Raw genomic sequence first — 15,584 nt, 5'->3', positions numbered from 1 at the left:
TCCCTTACTGCTTTGACCACCTTTTTCGTACGAACACTACGTGGACGGCCAGATATTTTTCTGTCACAAACAGAGGAGGTCTCATTGCACCTATTAATAGCCCGGTACACAAACATTTTACTAATACCAAGCGTATGGAGAGTTTTAAAAATTGCATTTGGCTCCATACCTACTTTGTGTAATGCAATCACAGCGATTCGGTTCTCCTTACCACCCCACTCCATTTTAATATCGCAAAATATTGTACAATGTATTGGCGCCAAAATAAGAAAACTCAATGAGCAATTATATAAAAATGACAGACTCCAAATTCAAATGTAATATTTTGTTTATTTTTAATTGTAACAGTATTTATGGCCAGACTAAGTATAATACCCTTAAATGAAAGTAATAAAATTTATAAGCCACTACATTTTATTTATTAAAAACTACCATAAAGAAAAAAATACTGCTGATCTTGCCTTAACACCGGTCACTCACATGCGCACGAATACGCAAACCCGCAAGTGTGGGACGACATTTGCAAATGATTATGCAAAGTTTTCGCTGCATTCGTGGTTTTCCAAGCTGTGTCGGTTTTTTAACAGACATCAAAGCGCGCGAACCTCGAACCTTCGCGTAGTCTCCCACACATTCGCTTGCCCTGCTTGCCCAGTTGCGCCGACGATTGCGAAGGTAATGGACGTATCACCATTTTCATAGTTCGTGTAGTATAATAATATATACTGTGTAGCGTATCTTCATCAAAAGAAATCCCATAAAAACAGCATGGCTGTTAATGATGTCTGGGAAAGAATTCAAAACTCTTTTTCTCTTCAATGTTCTATTGACGAATTAAAAAGGAGGAGAAATTCGTGAGACATTCGTAAACAAGTGTAGGAGGAAGCGCAAACGGGTTCGCAAATTGAGTATGCGAACTTATTTGCACAGCCGCTAGGTTTGCGAATGAATGTTTGACGGCCCTTCACATGCGCGCAAACATTCGTACAATGTACGAATATTTGCGCGCATGTCAGTGGCCGGCATAAAACAAAAACAAGAGACATGACATTTTTGTACAACTTAGTTATGATTTTCTTGAATTTTAATACTTTGTACCTATTGCCTTCTCGTGCTTCCATTACTGCGTTTACGCGGTTTGGTATGCTTTACACCACGTTTATTATACGATTTTGGTAAATATTGGCCCATTCTTCTGTGAGAGCAATTTTGAGCTCGTGAAGCGTGATTGGGGGAGGGTTTCGTTGTTTTACGCATTTCCCTAGCTCGTCCCATACATGCTCGATCGGGTTGATATCGGGGCTGCGTGCTGGCCACTCCATACGAGTAATGTTCATCTCTTGTAGGTAGGTAGTCATTCACAATGAAACCTGTATGAGGTTGGGCATTATCATGCATAAAAATGGCATCCTCACCCAAATTGACCATAAGTGGCCCAACGTGTACATTAAGGATTTTCCAGATATTTTACGCTAGTTAAAGAACTGTTTTCTTTGGATACTAGTTCTGTGCGAATCTCAGATGAAATTCCGGACCACACAAGTACAAATCCACCACCGTTGGCTACTTTTTCTTCTATGCCTGCTTGCTTGAATATTTCCCCTGCTCTTCTATACACCCTGTGTCTTCCATCGTGTTTGTAGAGCATAAATTTTGATTCGTCGGAGAACACAACTTTCGACCTATCTTGAATAATCCAATTTAAATGGTTCTGGGCATATATTAGTCTTGAAATACAATCACCACGCTCCAGTTTAGGACCATTTGCAGGTCTAGATGATTTCAAGTTAGCTTTAGCAAGTCGTAGTCTTACTGTCCATGCGCTTGGGGTACTTCCTCCGAGGCATCGAAACTGATCACCAAGTATCGACCTTCTCGTGTTGTGGTACACCTAGTTCTGCCTGTTCCTGGTCTACGCAGGTTAGAGCCAGTTTCCTCGTAACATCGGAGAACTCTTTGTACTTTTGACAGCGATACCGATAGTCCTGGCTGTATACCACTGACTCCGGCCGGTATTCAGCATTGTGAGGATTCTGGTGCATTCTTCAGTAAGCGACATGATTACAGGTTGAATAATAAATATTGAACACTATCAATGTGGTTTATAGACCCAAATAAATGACAGATTAGAAACAAAAGCAAAATCAAATGCAGTAATTTCGTAGTTCCATCTTCGAAAGTATCCCTTTTTTATGACATAAACTTGCAGTAACTAATAAGTTTTAATACCTTAATTTATGAAGAATGTATTTGTCTACTAAGCACAATTTATTTCATTAAGCTAGGATTCTTAGTTTCCGAGATTTATAGGTTTTTTTTAGTGACCCGGATTCATTGCTCTCGAGTGTCTCTAGTTGGTAACGTGGCAAAATGCTTCAGAGCATGGAAATGGGTTCTTATTTTTTGTGACCAACCAATAAGTAGTAATATATAAAGTTTATCTATTTACGTTTAAATAATCATGTGTATCAACGAATGTTCAATTAGCATGGAAGCACGTGCAGTTATTTAAACTTTTTATTATTATTTATTAGTTAGCTTAAAAAAATCTTCCTTTTAAATAAACGTTCATAATTATATGTCCATCATTCTTTAAGTAGGTAATAAAATATCTATAAAGAACTTTTTTCTATTGTTCTTATGGGTGGACGTGCTCCACCTATAGACATTAACAATGTAAATGCTGCCTTTTGAGCATTCATAGATTGATTGTTAGTCCAGAGCCCTTTCCAGTTTCATTAGGCGAGCACGGGCCGAGATGGTTGGGATTTGCTGGCAGCTGCCCGAGCGCTACCTAAGGACTCCTAAGACCTCACGAATGCATCTACTACCGGATCGGAATCACTACCCGCTGTGATCCAGCAAGAAACTTTGCAGGCTAATGTTATTGGTAAGGTTTCACCTCAAACTCTTACTTACTTTTTTTTTTTTTTATTGCTTAGAAGTGTGGACGAGCTCACAGCCCACCCCTTTATTAAATTAAGCGAGTTTTCAAAGAAAGATAAAGATAAGCAATGTGAATGTTTCACGAAAGATGGATTCTAAGAAAACTATGTTATAAATTACTTAATTTTTTATTTACCGAAAATACGAACGTTTCAATGATTATGAGTTTTAAATACTCCTATTACTTCTTTATCCAGGGTGATTACTGTTGCGCGACATCCACTACTGACCCGAGTACACGACCATCGAGCCCTAACGCCAGTACTTCTACTATTCTTATTATATCTGTAGTCACCGATTTCAAGGACAGGATTCCCGTATCTAGAAGTAGTGAACGTGTTTAGAACGTGGCTTAGACCTGTGGAATAGAAATTTGTGTATATGTTTTTTGCATATATGTATATTTTTTTATTGCCTAAATATGTGGACGAGCTCACAACCCACCTGGTGTTAAGTGGTTACTGGAGCCCATAGACATATACAACGTAAATGCGCCACACACCTTGAGATATAAGTTCTAAGATCTCAGTATAGTTACAACGGCTGCCCCACCCTTCAAACCGAAACGCATTACTGCTTCACGGCAGAAATAGACGGGGCGGTGGTACCTACCCGTGCGGACTCAGGAGAGGTCCTACCACCAGTAAGGGTCCCTACGCCTGCTCCTATTGCTAGAGCTGCAAGCGTCTAATAACTGTGTTAGTGGATCGGACAGAACCGTAATAACGTGTTTAGGGCGTCGATGGTGAGTGGCTCCTGCGTAAGCAGGGTCGGAAATTAACCGTTTTTTTTTAAATTTTTTTTATAGCCTATATGGGTGGACGAGCTCACAGTCCACCTGGTTGGGGGTGGTTACTACGAGACGATTTTCATGATGACTGCCCTACCCTTCAAATCGATACGCATTACTGCTTCACGGCAGAAATGGGCAGGGTGGCAAAGCCTTACCAACAGTACTTATGCAAATTATAATTTGCGCTTTGATTTTTATTACACGACGTTATTCCTTCACAACCGCACAGAGCCTCAAGATCAGTAATACAGGTCTTTGAACGTAGTACATACTTCAGTTACTTCAAAGCCTAACAATAAAAATTATAGGTTTTACCTCTATTTGTACTATACTTTTAAGAGATAAATTAATACACATTATTATAATTATTATTACAGTGGAAGTCATTCGTGAACATTTGTTAAGTATGCATGTATTTTAGTATAAAAGTTGGTACCTCCCTCGGGACTCGGACACCGCCGCAGTCGCATCGCATGATGCACCGGGTTTCATATCCTTTAGGCCACGACGACAACACATTAGAAACTAGAGACGCATCAAAATATAATACAGTGAAAGAGCAATTAAAGAAAAATTTGTGTTGAAATTTTATTCATATGTATACAACACAATTAGACAAACAATAGTATAATATACTATTATAAATTATTGCACGATAGGTAAATATTACAAAAATATCTTACATAGGTTCCAAACGTATTTTTATATAATACTCAATATTTCACAATACATTAAATGTCATGACAGAAACAATAATCTTATGCGGTTATATTTCAGTTTTTATTCGAGTTTTTTTGACAATGTATAATCTTTTAAAGTAGGCATTTCTTAGTCATCCATATTCATAGAATAATAAAATATCTTAACTTTGTTTATAATTTGGCCTTATTATTCAATTCTATAGCACTATAGATAAGTAGGATTTTTAACTTTTAGTGAATTTACTAATTCTGAATTTTATTTTATTTCAAGAACTACATACTCATTTTAAAACATACACTTTTTAATGTCTAACATAAAATAATGTTGCCGAGTTTTAAATTCGTTTCGTCGTAAAACTAACAAACTCGTCTAAAATTGTGATGAAAAATTATTCTTCATTTTAGCAAGTTAAAAAAACAAGGTACCTAGTACATAAAATTATGCAAAAAATATGTAAATGTTTCTCCATTTGCCTTCCTTTTTAGAAACCAAATTTAACGTTTTTCTAAAATACAGATATACAAAACCTTTTTCCATTATCCTACAAAACTTTCAATCTAATTGTCCTCTAAGAACAATTCAAGGAAATAAGGCACCACTGGTTACTGTCAAATAGAAACAATATTTTGAGGAGTTGTATTAATATTTCTATTTTTACATTTATCTATCTACTATGCAGATAGTTTGACTTTTTAATACTCAGTAATACTCAATTATATAATTTGTTAAAAAAATTAAAAGTAAGATGTCACAACACAACTTAATACTGCCCAAGTAACCAAATATGTTTTTTAAAATTTGATGTCTGTTCTACATGTTAGTGGATTATTCTGTTATATTTTAATTGGTTGGACGGATATTCTCAGCTGCTATTTATAATATTTGTATACAGTAAGTTAGTCAAGCAATAACTGTATTTTAAACATTCGTTCCAATTCAGCTCTTTTAAAATCTGGAGCTATTATAAATGGACACAGATAAAATGACAATTCTTTAAGATTAGGAGCACTTGTTCTCACAGCTTTTGCCACTTGCATGGTCACATGAAGACATCTCGATAGGCTCAAATAAGTCAAGTGCTGAAATGTATTATTGCTAAAATGTGCTAACAAAGCACTTGTTGAAAAATACCCATGGCGAAGTTTCAGAGATTGTAAATTTTTGAGCCTATGCAAGTGTAACAAGCTTGAGTCAAATAATATTTTACATGTCATAATGTGAAGAACCTCTAAAACTCTACAGTTGGAAACATGTCTCATAATGTCATCATTTAATGTATCCCCATAAATATATAAAGCTCTTAAAGTAGATTGTTTTGTCCTTAATAGAGATTCAAGGAAGTTTGCAGGGATATTCTTCATTTTTTCCATATTAATACTGACCAGATTAGTGCACTGAAGCATACTGTACAAACTACTGTGAGTTAAAGCAAAATTTGATAAGATTAAAGTCTCAAGATATTTTAACTTTTCAAAAGGTAAATGATAAACAAAATTACCATTCGCATTTTGAGAATTTTGAACTATGAGTGAATTACGAAAGCTCAAAAATTTTAAATTAGGCCAATGCCCAAGATCTTCAAAAATACAACTGTCAACTTGAGATATACTTATTTCTAAATGAGTCAAATTGGGACAATAACTTATCAAGGAAGTCCTAACTTGAGAATATAATTTAAAATACTGTAATTTAACATTCTTTAAATACTTAGCTACAAAAGGCACTATACTCTCACTAATACTAACATAGTTTTTCATACACACTACAAGACGAGTGTTATCCCATACGCAAGGAGTGAGACACAGTTGTTGCCATCTTGAACAAACTTTTGCAACAGCTAGCAGGGACTCAAAATCGATCATAGAGAATATATAAATAAGTATTTCATTTGGGAGATCATTTATAGTTAAAGTGTCAGAACTTAGTTGAGTACTCAACATCTTCAGGTGCACCATAGTTCAATACACCAGCACACGCTTTTATTTTGATAATTGATGTATGCTTAATGTCACACGAAATAAACTGTAATAAAAAATAAGTAGCTTTAAAACGTTACCTACATTACCTACTTAATTTTACTAGTTACACTTTCCAATAAAGAACTAAATATCATGAATATAGGAAATATTTTTATTTAATTATTTAAACTTGTCGGATAATCACTTTATTTTTATATTACCTTATAATCACCTTGCTTCGCACTCGAGTATAAATTAACATTTGCCTTTATAGAACGCATAATTTTAATAAGATTCCTCTATAAATAAAAGTCTTCTCATTATGTGTTGTATGCAATAGAATAGAATACGCCTCGTCTAATTTATCAGAATTCATTCTAAAATTTAGAGAGTTTACCAAACTGAATTTTTAAGACATAATATTAAAAATAACTTTCATCTTTGATTTCTTGAAGCTATTTTTGAATGACGTTTTAATTGTGACACTTGACGTTTCCCTTGATCTCTTGGATAGCTATTTTGTGTGACTGATTGGGCAAAGAGCAAATGACCACTAGCTCGACAGTGCTATTTTTTATTTTTAATATTAAAATAAAATGAACAGCGTTCTGAATATAACAATTACATTTTAAATATAACAATTACGTTTTATATTTAAGGATAAGTAAATAATAGATAATATTATTGACATATTTCTGTTTACTAATTAATGTGGATTTGTTCTTAATTACTTAAATCTTCGGTGGCAGGTATGATACAGCCGGTAGAGAAGAGTCTGTCACTGGAGATAAATAGTTAGAATTCACTGATGTTGGGGTAAGTGTACCTGATGTAGGAGGTAAATAATTTCCATTAGGTTGGCTGGTTCCACTACTCAAATTTCGACTCGATGGCTGTAGATACGACTGTGATGGTACTGATGGTTGAATGCTTGGTGCACTAAGTTGTCCTGTATTCTGCGGCGGAATATATGAATTTAATGACAAAGCAACAGAGGTCTGTGTACTTAATTGTGGACCAGGGCTTGATATCCCGTATTGGGATGTTGATGGTGGTATATATGTCTGTGAATTGGACACCATTGACGAACTAAGTGGTGTATTGCTACGTATTGATGGAACGTACGATTGCGATGGCTGATTAGTTGAAATAGAGTTCGATGGAGGTAAATATGCTTGAGAAGAGCTTGATGAAGAAATTCCACTGCTTTGCGGTATATACGAAGCCAATGGCGTCATCCCTGGTACGCTAGTACTAAAAGAACTCGTTGGAGGTACGTATTGGTTATTGATTCCATTTGATCTATTCGTGCCAGAATTAATGGCGGGAGCACTAGCGCCTGAACCAGCCCCAGAGCTTGGCGGTAGGTATCGTAGACTTTCTGTATTTATTACTTGACTTGGCGCAGGTCCTTCATAGTTGTAATTAGCTGATACGGAACTTGTGGCTCTGGAATTCGGAATGGTTATTTTTTTAACACTTTCCACCGTATTGGATGTAGTCGGAGTATTATAATTATACCCAGAATTTCCCGATTGTTTTTGTGAATTTCCTTCGCTTAAAGCACTTTGACTTGCTATGGAATTTATGGAAGTACTTGTCACTGGAGCAGGTCCAGAACCGTAGCCCGCAGCTTTTGATCCAGCTTCTGAATTTAATAAATTCTTTTCTGTATTTATTAATGATTCTGATGATGGCGCTTGATAATTATAACTAGATGACAAATCTGTCAATCCACCTTTTACTGAAATGGTTTCTGTTTCGATTCGCCCAAAATTGTTTGCAATCAATCCAGCATTGTTGTAGTTATAGCCTGAAGGTGAAGTACTTTGAGAACGCTCAGCGTTCGTATTTTGATTGACTAAATCATTTGATTTCTGATTATTGTTAGTAATTCCGACAGAATCATAATTGTAGCCAGCAGCACTCTTACTTGTTTGAGATGAATCGGAAGTAATTTGACTTTTTGCTGTGGCAATATTAGAGATTGATGATGGAGTGTCATAAAAATAACTTGTGGAGACAGAACTGGTAGCAGTAGAACCAGTGGAAGTCGCACGTGAACCCGTGTTAATTTGAGGTGGACTACCAACATCCGTTGGCACATTATAACCATATCCAGCATTGGTATTTGTTAATTGACCGGTGCCTAAACTAATGGCCTGTGATGATGTGTCGCCAGCATCTTGTTGACTGCCAATCGTGTTTCGTGAACCATAGCTATAGCCGCCAGCGCTGCCACCGTTGTTACCTTTTGTTGTTGTATCCCCAACAATTTCCGCGTTAGAAGATTGTTCTTTAGGTGGGGCAGGATAAGCGTAATACATCTGCTGCGCCTGCGTCCTGTCAACATTTGGTTCTTGAGTGGATACAGTAGATGTCGAAGGCAAATCAAATTGAATACTAGGCTTGTTGTAAACGTACCCGGCTTGACGTTTCACGCGGACAATTTCTGTCACTAAGAACTCGTGGGATCCTGGGGATATGTAAAACGATCGTGTATTTATTATTAAAAGTAAAAAATTAAAAAGAAAACCAATAAGTTTTGCTTGTAACCACATTTCAACGGAAACCTACGGCTTTGTTACAAACTACTAACTTGTTTGTGAAACACGTTTCTCAGTAGACCTTTCTTTATTTATAATAATTTTAAGGAAGTCGTGAGTTCAACACTACCGCTGCTGAGCAGTGTTTTCCACCGCTATTCGTTGAATTAAAGGAAACCACAGAAAATAATGATTTTCATGTTTATGTTTTAATGGAAAGATAACAAAGAATACATAAGCAGCGAAATTTGAATTTTTTTTCATTGGAAAAAATATTCTTAACGTATATTTTAGAAAAACTTAGACAAGTCTGTGAATCTAAAATCATCATTATCATATTGACGCCGTCTCCGCTCACAAGACGATCGGCTTTCGCTCGACGGACTGCCCGAAGCCTACCATTCCACATGCCTTACCGTACTGTAACCCAGCTGACGCTAGTGTTCCGCAAGGTTCTGCAATCTCTATCATGAGCGTGATTCCAATGTGAAGAAGGATGCGTTTGACAGGACACCCCCATTCCAGCGAATACCTCTTCCGAAGCGAAACCTTCCGAGCGCATCGAGCTTGTTGGAGTTGATATTTCAAGTGTTGTATTATCATTTAAATCATTTGGAAGGTAAACCCATACTGGTATTAAAATTTTTGGGAGTGCTATAGGCTAGAGCGAAGTGGTATCTTGCGCCTGGACAAAGGCTTACGCTACATACATCCATAAGTAAAAGAAAAGTGCGGCTTGTATGTCATGATTGTCATGCTCCCTCCTTCGCGGCGGGGTTACCGATTAGTAGCTGCTCTTGAATAGTAGAGCGCTGTTCGGATTATCGATGATCCTGCTCTCACGGGTCATTTGGAAACTCTGGCTTTATGGAAGAAAGACTTTGGCGCTCTGAGTATTTCGTTCCATATTTTATATACAGAGTTCTCTGAAAATTTGTTTGAAAGGATTCCAGCATCTCTTTTTTGCCGCACAATCGGAGCACAGTTCATTACTATTTGGACTGCTATATTGCCTGTATGCTTAAAGTATAAGGTAAAAGAAATGTTGGTTATGTTTCTCAATTACCCATTCAAAATGAGATACATTGTTGATGGTCAAAAATACATACCTTCTTTTTTTCTCTCCACCTTATTCCAATAGGTGCGGTCGGCACAGCAATTTTTTCTCTTCCATTTTTCTATCAGCCGTCTCGTCTCTCATCTCGTCATTCACACACTCCATCCATGTCTTCTTCGGTCGACCACTTCCTTGCACTACCACTTCCATACATCTCCTAGTCCCATGCATCTTCTTTCATATCATCTTCACATCATCTTCAGCGGTGATGGTCAAAAACACCCGAGGAAAAAAATACAGTAGTTACAGGTTATATTCCGCGGACGAGATTGTGGTTTTATTTAATTATATAAGTATAACGAAGGTAGGACTTGACACTAATTTATTTATGTCAAGGGTTGAACATTTTTAAAATGAAATTCGAGTAAGCAAGTGCTTGAGATGATGATGGTCGTGTACAAAAATAAACAAGGCTAATTTAAAAAAAATGTTTTTTAGAATTCCAAACCTAGGTTTCAGACCCTGTAACTTACTGTACAGGCCTACTATGTTTAAAGCGTAAATTAATTAAAATAAAGTATTTCAAATTTCTTTCTTTACAATGGAAATTTGTTAGTCACTATTGAAAACAATACGAATCCAAAAAAACAAGGTCGGCTGAGCTTGTTTCGTCTGTTCTGAGAACCATGGTTCTTTGCAACCCGTAGTTAATTAGAGTTACTATGATGATATCAAGTATGTCTGGACGTTGAATTAAAGATCTAGTCTACCAATAACCCTATTTAAATACACACTCTAGAGTAAAATGTGAATATACCGAATATTGTATAGCTTTTTTTTTCATTTTACATTTTTGGTGACTTTTGATATAAATTATTTTATGAGGGACAATACTTCTTAACTTATTCTATTGTTTATATCAATAGGCATATCTAGATAATAATAACCAGAAAGTGAAAGACGAAGTCGCCACTCGCCAGACCGCTTAGTGCCAGGCGACCTCCAGTCTCTATTGAGAAGCTTAAGCTGCAGTTATTTAATGTACAGTATACAACAGTATAAAAACAGTACAGTGTAGTATAAAAACAATACTAAAGATAGGTAAGTTATCGTCATAATATTACATTTAAAGTAAAACTACAGATACAAATACTTTGTTTTCTTAAATATTCTTTCAATCAACAGGTATCTATGCGTAAAACCGGACCAAATTAGCGTAATTTCTATACTTACACGAGTACAGAGAATATGGGAATACATATATATTAATACTTAAAGCTATAATTAAATTTAACGGACAAAAAATCACGTAATTTTTTTTATTTTTATTTCAGACCCTTTCCGAAATGGTTCTAAAATTATATGCCGTTTCTGATGGCCCTCCATCGCTCTCTGTGAGGCAAGCCCTTGTCGCGCTTGAAGTACCATTTGAATTGATTAATGTGGACTTCGGCGCTGGGGAGCATATGACATCAGATTATGCCCTGGTATGAACAAAAAATAATAATTAACTACTTTCGTTTCGCAATCGGATCGTCACGTTCTCGAAAGTCGAAACTTGTACTCATAATCGAGAGCACGAAAAGTATTTTGACATACGGTACAACATAAATTTTAATCTCGAAGGCTAGCTAACGAGTACTACCATCTAATGTAATGATCCGTTTTCGTATCGAGGACTCCATACATTTACATTACGAATTCGATAGATTTTCGTTCTTGACGTACTGGTACCTGGTGATTACCTGAAGCCATAGACATCATAATGTGAACACCATCTGGAGTCAAAATCTAAATTATATTGTATAGCGGCCATCCTGCCCTACATCTTGGCAATTAACACGATAATAAAGTATTTCCCCATCTGCAAATAACAAATTATAATAAATAAATGTGTTTTACCTCTCCTAGATGAATCCACAAAAAGAAATTCCTGTTCTTGACGATGAAGGTTTCTATTTGAGCGAAAGCAATGCTATCCTACAATATATATGTGATAAGTACCGTCCTGGCTCACCTTTGTACCCACAGGATCCTAAGTCCAGGTTTAAATTTTAATTTTGTTTTTAATAATATACTCATCCAATAATATCGTCAATATTATCTGCCCAGCTATTAAACAAAAGATAAAAGTATAGCTGATTCACCTTAAACTTACTATGGCTATGTTTATTAGCTAACTTTCCTAGCTAACTTCATTGAATGCCTCCAGCAATGAGATGAGTTGATAAACTTGCATCTGTTGTTAGTTGGTACGACTAAACGGAGAGCCGTTAGTCTAATGAAACTGACACCAGGAACTCGTTTATACGGGGCATTTATTTGTCTCGACATCTACTCAAAGAATGTAATTTAAACGTAGTAATATCAAATTACAATTAATTACTAAATATTAAATTACTACCAATTTTGTTGTATGTTTTTACAGCAAGAACATTTATACCGTGAGTTTTTTTTTCAGAGCTATCGTAAACCACCGTCTCTGTTTTAACTTATCAAGCTATTATGCTAATATCTCAGCCTACACAGTAAGTACGTACTTCACTTAATAATAATGAGTTCGATGTTATAGTTAAAAAAATATTCCCCTTGAATTTATTTGGGCCCTTTATTGAATTTATTTGGAATATAAGGTGCCACGATTCCGCAATAACAACATGGTTATTGTCAATCTCTGACATCGTAACGCAGATTAAATTGAACAGTTTGTTCGTTTTCTTTTGCTATATTAGTTCAGTTTGAAATAAGTGACACGAGTACCAGGGTATGGTTTTTGGTTACTAACAGATACTTTTTTTTTGGGAGGGAATGATTACTGTTTGCCCTAAGTCCTTTCCAGTGTCACCAGGACAGCTGTAAGAGCAAATGCTCAGTCAGGAGGGTTGGGATTTGCTAACAGCTGCTCGAGCGCCTCCGGTGGAGACCTAACAACTCAAGGGCAGTTGCTTTGCGAATGCATCTACTATCGGAACGGAATGGCGATCCGCTGAGAATTTATATTTTTTCTCTAATTCTATTCTATTGAAAAATGAGGCAGAACTTCGAAGTCTGGTACATGCTTTGTAATATTAATATCGGTAGGTGCGGAAGTCGAGAGCTCATCTCCTATCTATACATACTAGTATAATAATATGGACCAATTACAACTTATGTACACATTAGTTTTGGTTGAAATTTATTTTCTAGATGGCACCTATATTCTTTGACTACGAACGCACTCCACTGGGTCTCAAAAAAGTTCACATCTCATTAGATGTTCTTGAGACTTACCTAACCAGAACAAACACATCCTATGCGGCGGCCAACCACCTGACTATAGCTGATTTCCCCTTGATCAACTCTACTATGACATTAGAAGCTATAGATTTTGACTTTTCCAAATACACGAAGGTAAATACATAAATATGTACTATCATATTGTTAAATAGCGGCGGTGACTTTTACATTTCTGTTTGCCTAACAAAGAAGAGAAATGCATAAATTTCGTCGTCATATTTTATATTCTAAGGTATGAAGGTCTTTTTATTTCATAATGAATTTTTGAGGGTGAACGCTAACGCATAATATTGCTTATTTTTCTATCAAGACTACAATACTACGCTTTTATTTTTATTCATGAATACACCCAGTACACTTAGCAAGCATTGACAAATTCTTGTTGTATATTTTGAATTGTGGATTCGGAATATTTAACTATGAGAGGTCAACTTGATTCATGAATAAAAAATCACACGTTCCGAATTGCAAATTTGTTAACTCTCTAAATAAACGCACAGTCTACCTTCTTTTTTACATATTTCTTTTTGCATTATTTTATTTGCCTATGTTTCATTCCTGTTTCGGTCAGTGCTTAAGAGGAGTACATTGAAAATACTTTATCTTTGACTTATTTTTCTCTAGATTCTGCTTATTTCTATAGAAAAAGGCCAAGGAGTTTCCGAATAATAATGAAAAATGATGAGTATGTGTAGAATAAATTATGGCCTTGGAACTTATTTTGTTGCCGTGCCACACAAACTTTTGTATAAAAAAACAATGATTACAATGATACAATGATCACAATTGATATGACTTCGCCTAGCCTTTGGCATCCTTAGGCACTTCGAACAGATTTTAGCGGAGATTAAAAAAAGTTTCCAATGTCAATTCGTGCCCTCACAAACCTTTCGCCGCTTCTACTAAACGCAACTCTCGAAAAATGATAAATGTCAGAGACGAAATTCACTCAAAAACTATTATATTTAAGCCATTGGCAAATATGTATTTACCACCAGTAAATAATATTTTTACTAGTGGTAGGACCTTTTGTGAGTCCGCACTGGGTGGTGCCTATTTCTGCCGTGAAGCAGTAATGCGTTTCGGTTTGAAGGGTAGGGCAGCCGTTGTAACTATACTTGAGACCTTAGAACTTATATCTCAAGGTGGGTGGCGCACTTACGTTGTAGATGTCTATGGGCTCCAGTAACCACTTACAACCAGGTGGGCTGTGAGCTCGTCCAGCCATCTGACCAATAAAAAAATGCATATTTGGAAAAATGGATTAGGTAATGAATACAAATCTCAATTAATAGAACTATTCTTTTTATAACTTTATCAGATCAATAATTATAAATTTAGTATGGTTTATGAAACGATATCGATAGTAAATATTAATGTTATTTAAACACAAAATGTGTTGTAATCTGTATATGTAAATACATACAATAAAAAAACTTGAATAATAAAACTTTTTTTATTTCACAGATACACAAATGGTACAATGATTTTAAGGTGAAGTATCCAGATTTATGGAAAATTTCGGAAAGCGCCATGAAAGAGATCCAACATTTTGCCGCTAACCCTCCAGACTTGACTCACCTCAACCATCCTATACACCCTATCCGAAAAATCAAAAATTAAATTGGAATATTTTTCATATTTCCTCACGCAACAGAGGAGCTCCAAACAAGATTTTTACTTAAATACATATTATTATATTATTTTGTAATCGATACATGATGTCTAATAAAATAAACGACAAGTTTTTTATCCGCTTTTACCCGGACCCTGAAACGCATTTCTTCGCATAACCCAGACACGCATTCGTGCAACAGTCCTTATGGTTGGTACACTGTGAAAATAAATTTTTTTTTTTTGATTTAAGGTTTTAATATAAATTACTAAAGATTTAGTTAGAATTAAAATAAAAAATTTAATAGTAGCTTAAAAGTTAATCGGACGTATACAAAACGAATAAATTTGCATAATCTCATTGTCGGATGAGTTGTATTAGAATAAATATCCTAATAAAACAAACCTGACCGATTAACCGATTATTAACCGATGACCCTAATGTTCATTTAATGTTAATTAGATCACGACAACTATTTAAACTAGGTGATGACCTATTAAAACTTATTTATTGGCGTAAATACGTAAACAAATCTAATAATGAATACAATTTCGGGCGTAGCAATTACCTACGTGATCAAACAATGGAAATAATCAATTTTGTCATAGTATCAGAAAAACAGTTTTAATAATATATTTAAATTAAAATTACTTACGGAATGTCCAATCTGAAAACATTCTTCTTTATTTTC

The 15,584-nt window shown here is 35.5% G+C and overlaps 2 protein-coding genes across 10 annotated transcripts; one reads left to right on the top strand and one right to left on the bottom strand.

Moving 5' to 3' along the window:
• The first annotated feature begins 652 nt into the window (after nucleotides 1-652).
• On the top strand, nucleotides 653-15,028 carry GSTu1 (glutathione S-transferase unclassified 1). Of its 9 annotated transcripts, XM_062668866.1 has the most exons (9): nucleotides 653-675; nucleotides 2,734-2,890; nucleotides 7,149-7,215; nucleotides 10,929-11,103; nucleotides 11,337-11,489; nucleotides 11,914-12,047; nucleotides 12,464-12,530; nucleotides 13,189-13,392; nucleotides 14,746-15,028. In XM_062668866.1, the coding sequence occupies exons 5-9, from the start codon at nucleotides 11,349-11,351 to the stop codon at nucleotides 14,899-14,901; spliced, it is 702 nt and encodes a 233-aa protein (XP_062524850.1). In that variant the 5' UTR covers nucleotides 653-675; nucleotides 2,734-2,890; nucleotides 7,149-7,215; nucleotides 10,929-11,103; nucleotides 11,337-11,348; the 3' UTR covers nucleotides 14,902-15,028. The 9 variants fall into 9 exon arrangements, with proteins under 9 accessions (XP_062524850.1, XP_062524852.1, XP_062524854.1 ...); XM_062668868.1 differs by lacking the exon at nucleotides 7,149-7,215; XM_062668870.1 differs by lacking the exon at nucleotides 10,929-11,103.
• LOC101738584 (mucin-5AC) lies at nucleotides 4,314-9,548 on the bottom strand. Its single transcript, XM_062669232.1, has 4 exons — nucleotides 9,362-9,548; nucleotides 8,824-8,875; nucleotides 6,621-8,742; nucleotides 4,314-6,463 (listed from the first exon to the last, which is right to left on the bottom strand). The coding sequence occupies exons 1-3, from the start codon at nucleotides 9,546-9,548 to the stop codon at nucleotides 7,131-7,133; spliced, it is 1,851 nt and encodes a 616-aa protein (XP_062525216.1). The 3' UTR covers nucleotides 4,314-6,463; nucleotides 6,621-7,130.
• Nucleotides 15,029-15,584: the final 556 nt, after the last annotated feature.

This window comes from Bombyx mori, chromosome 6 (assembly GCF_030269925.1).
Source record: "Bombyx mori chromosome 6, ASM3026992v2".
In the NCBI taxonomy this organism is placed as follows: domain Eukaryota; kingdom Metazoa; phylum Arthropoda; class Insecta; order Lepidoptera; family Bombycidae; genus Bombyx; species Bombyx mori.
Note: the sequence above shows the minus strand (reverse complement) of the source record. Positions and strands in the feature narration are given on the sequence as shown.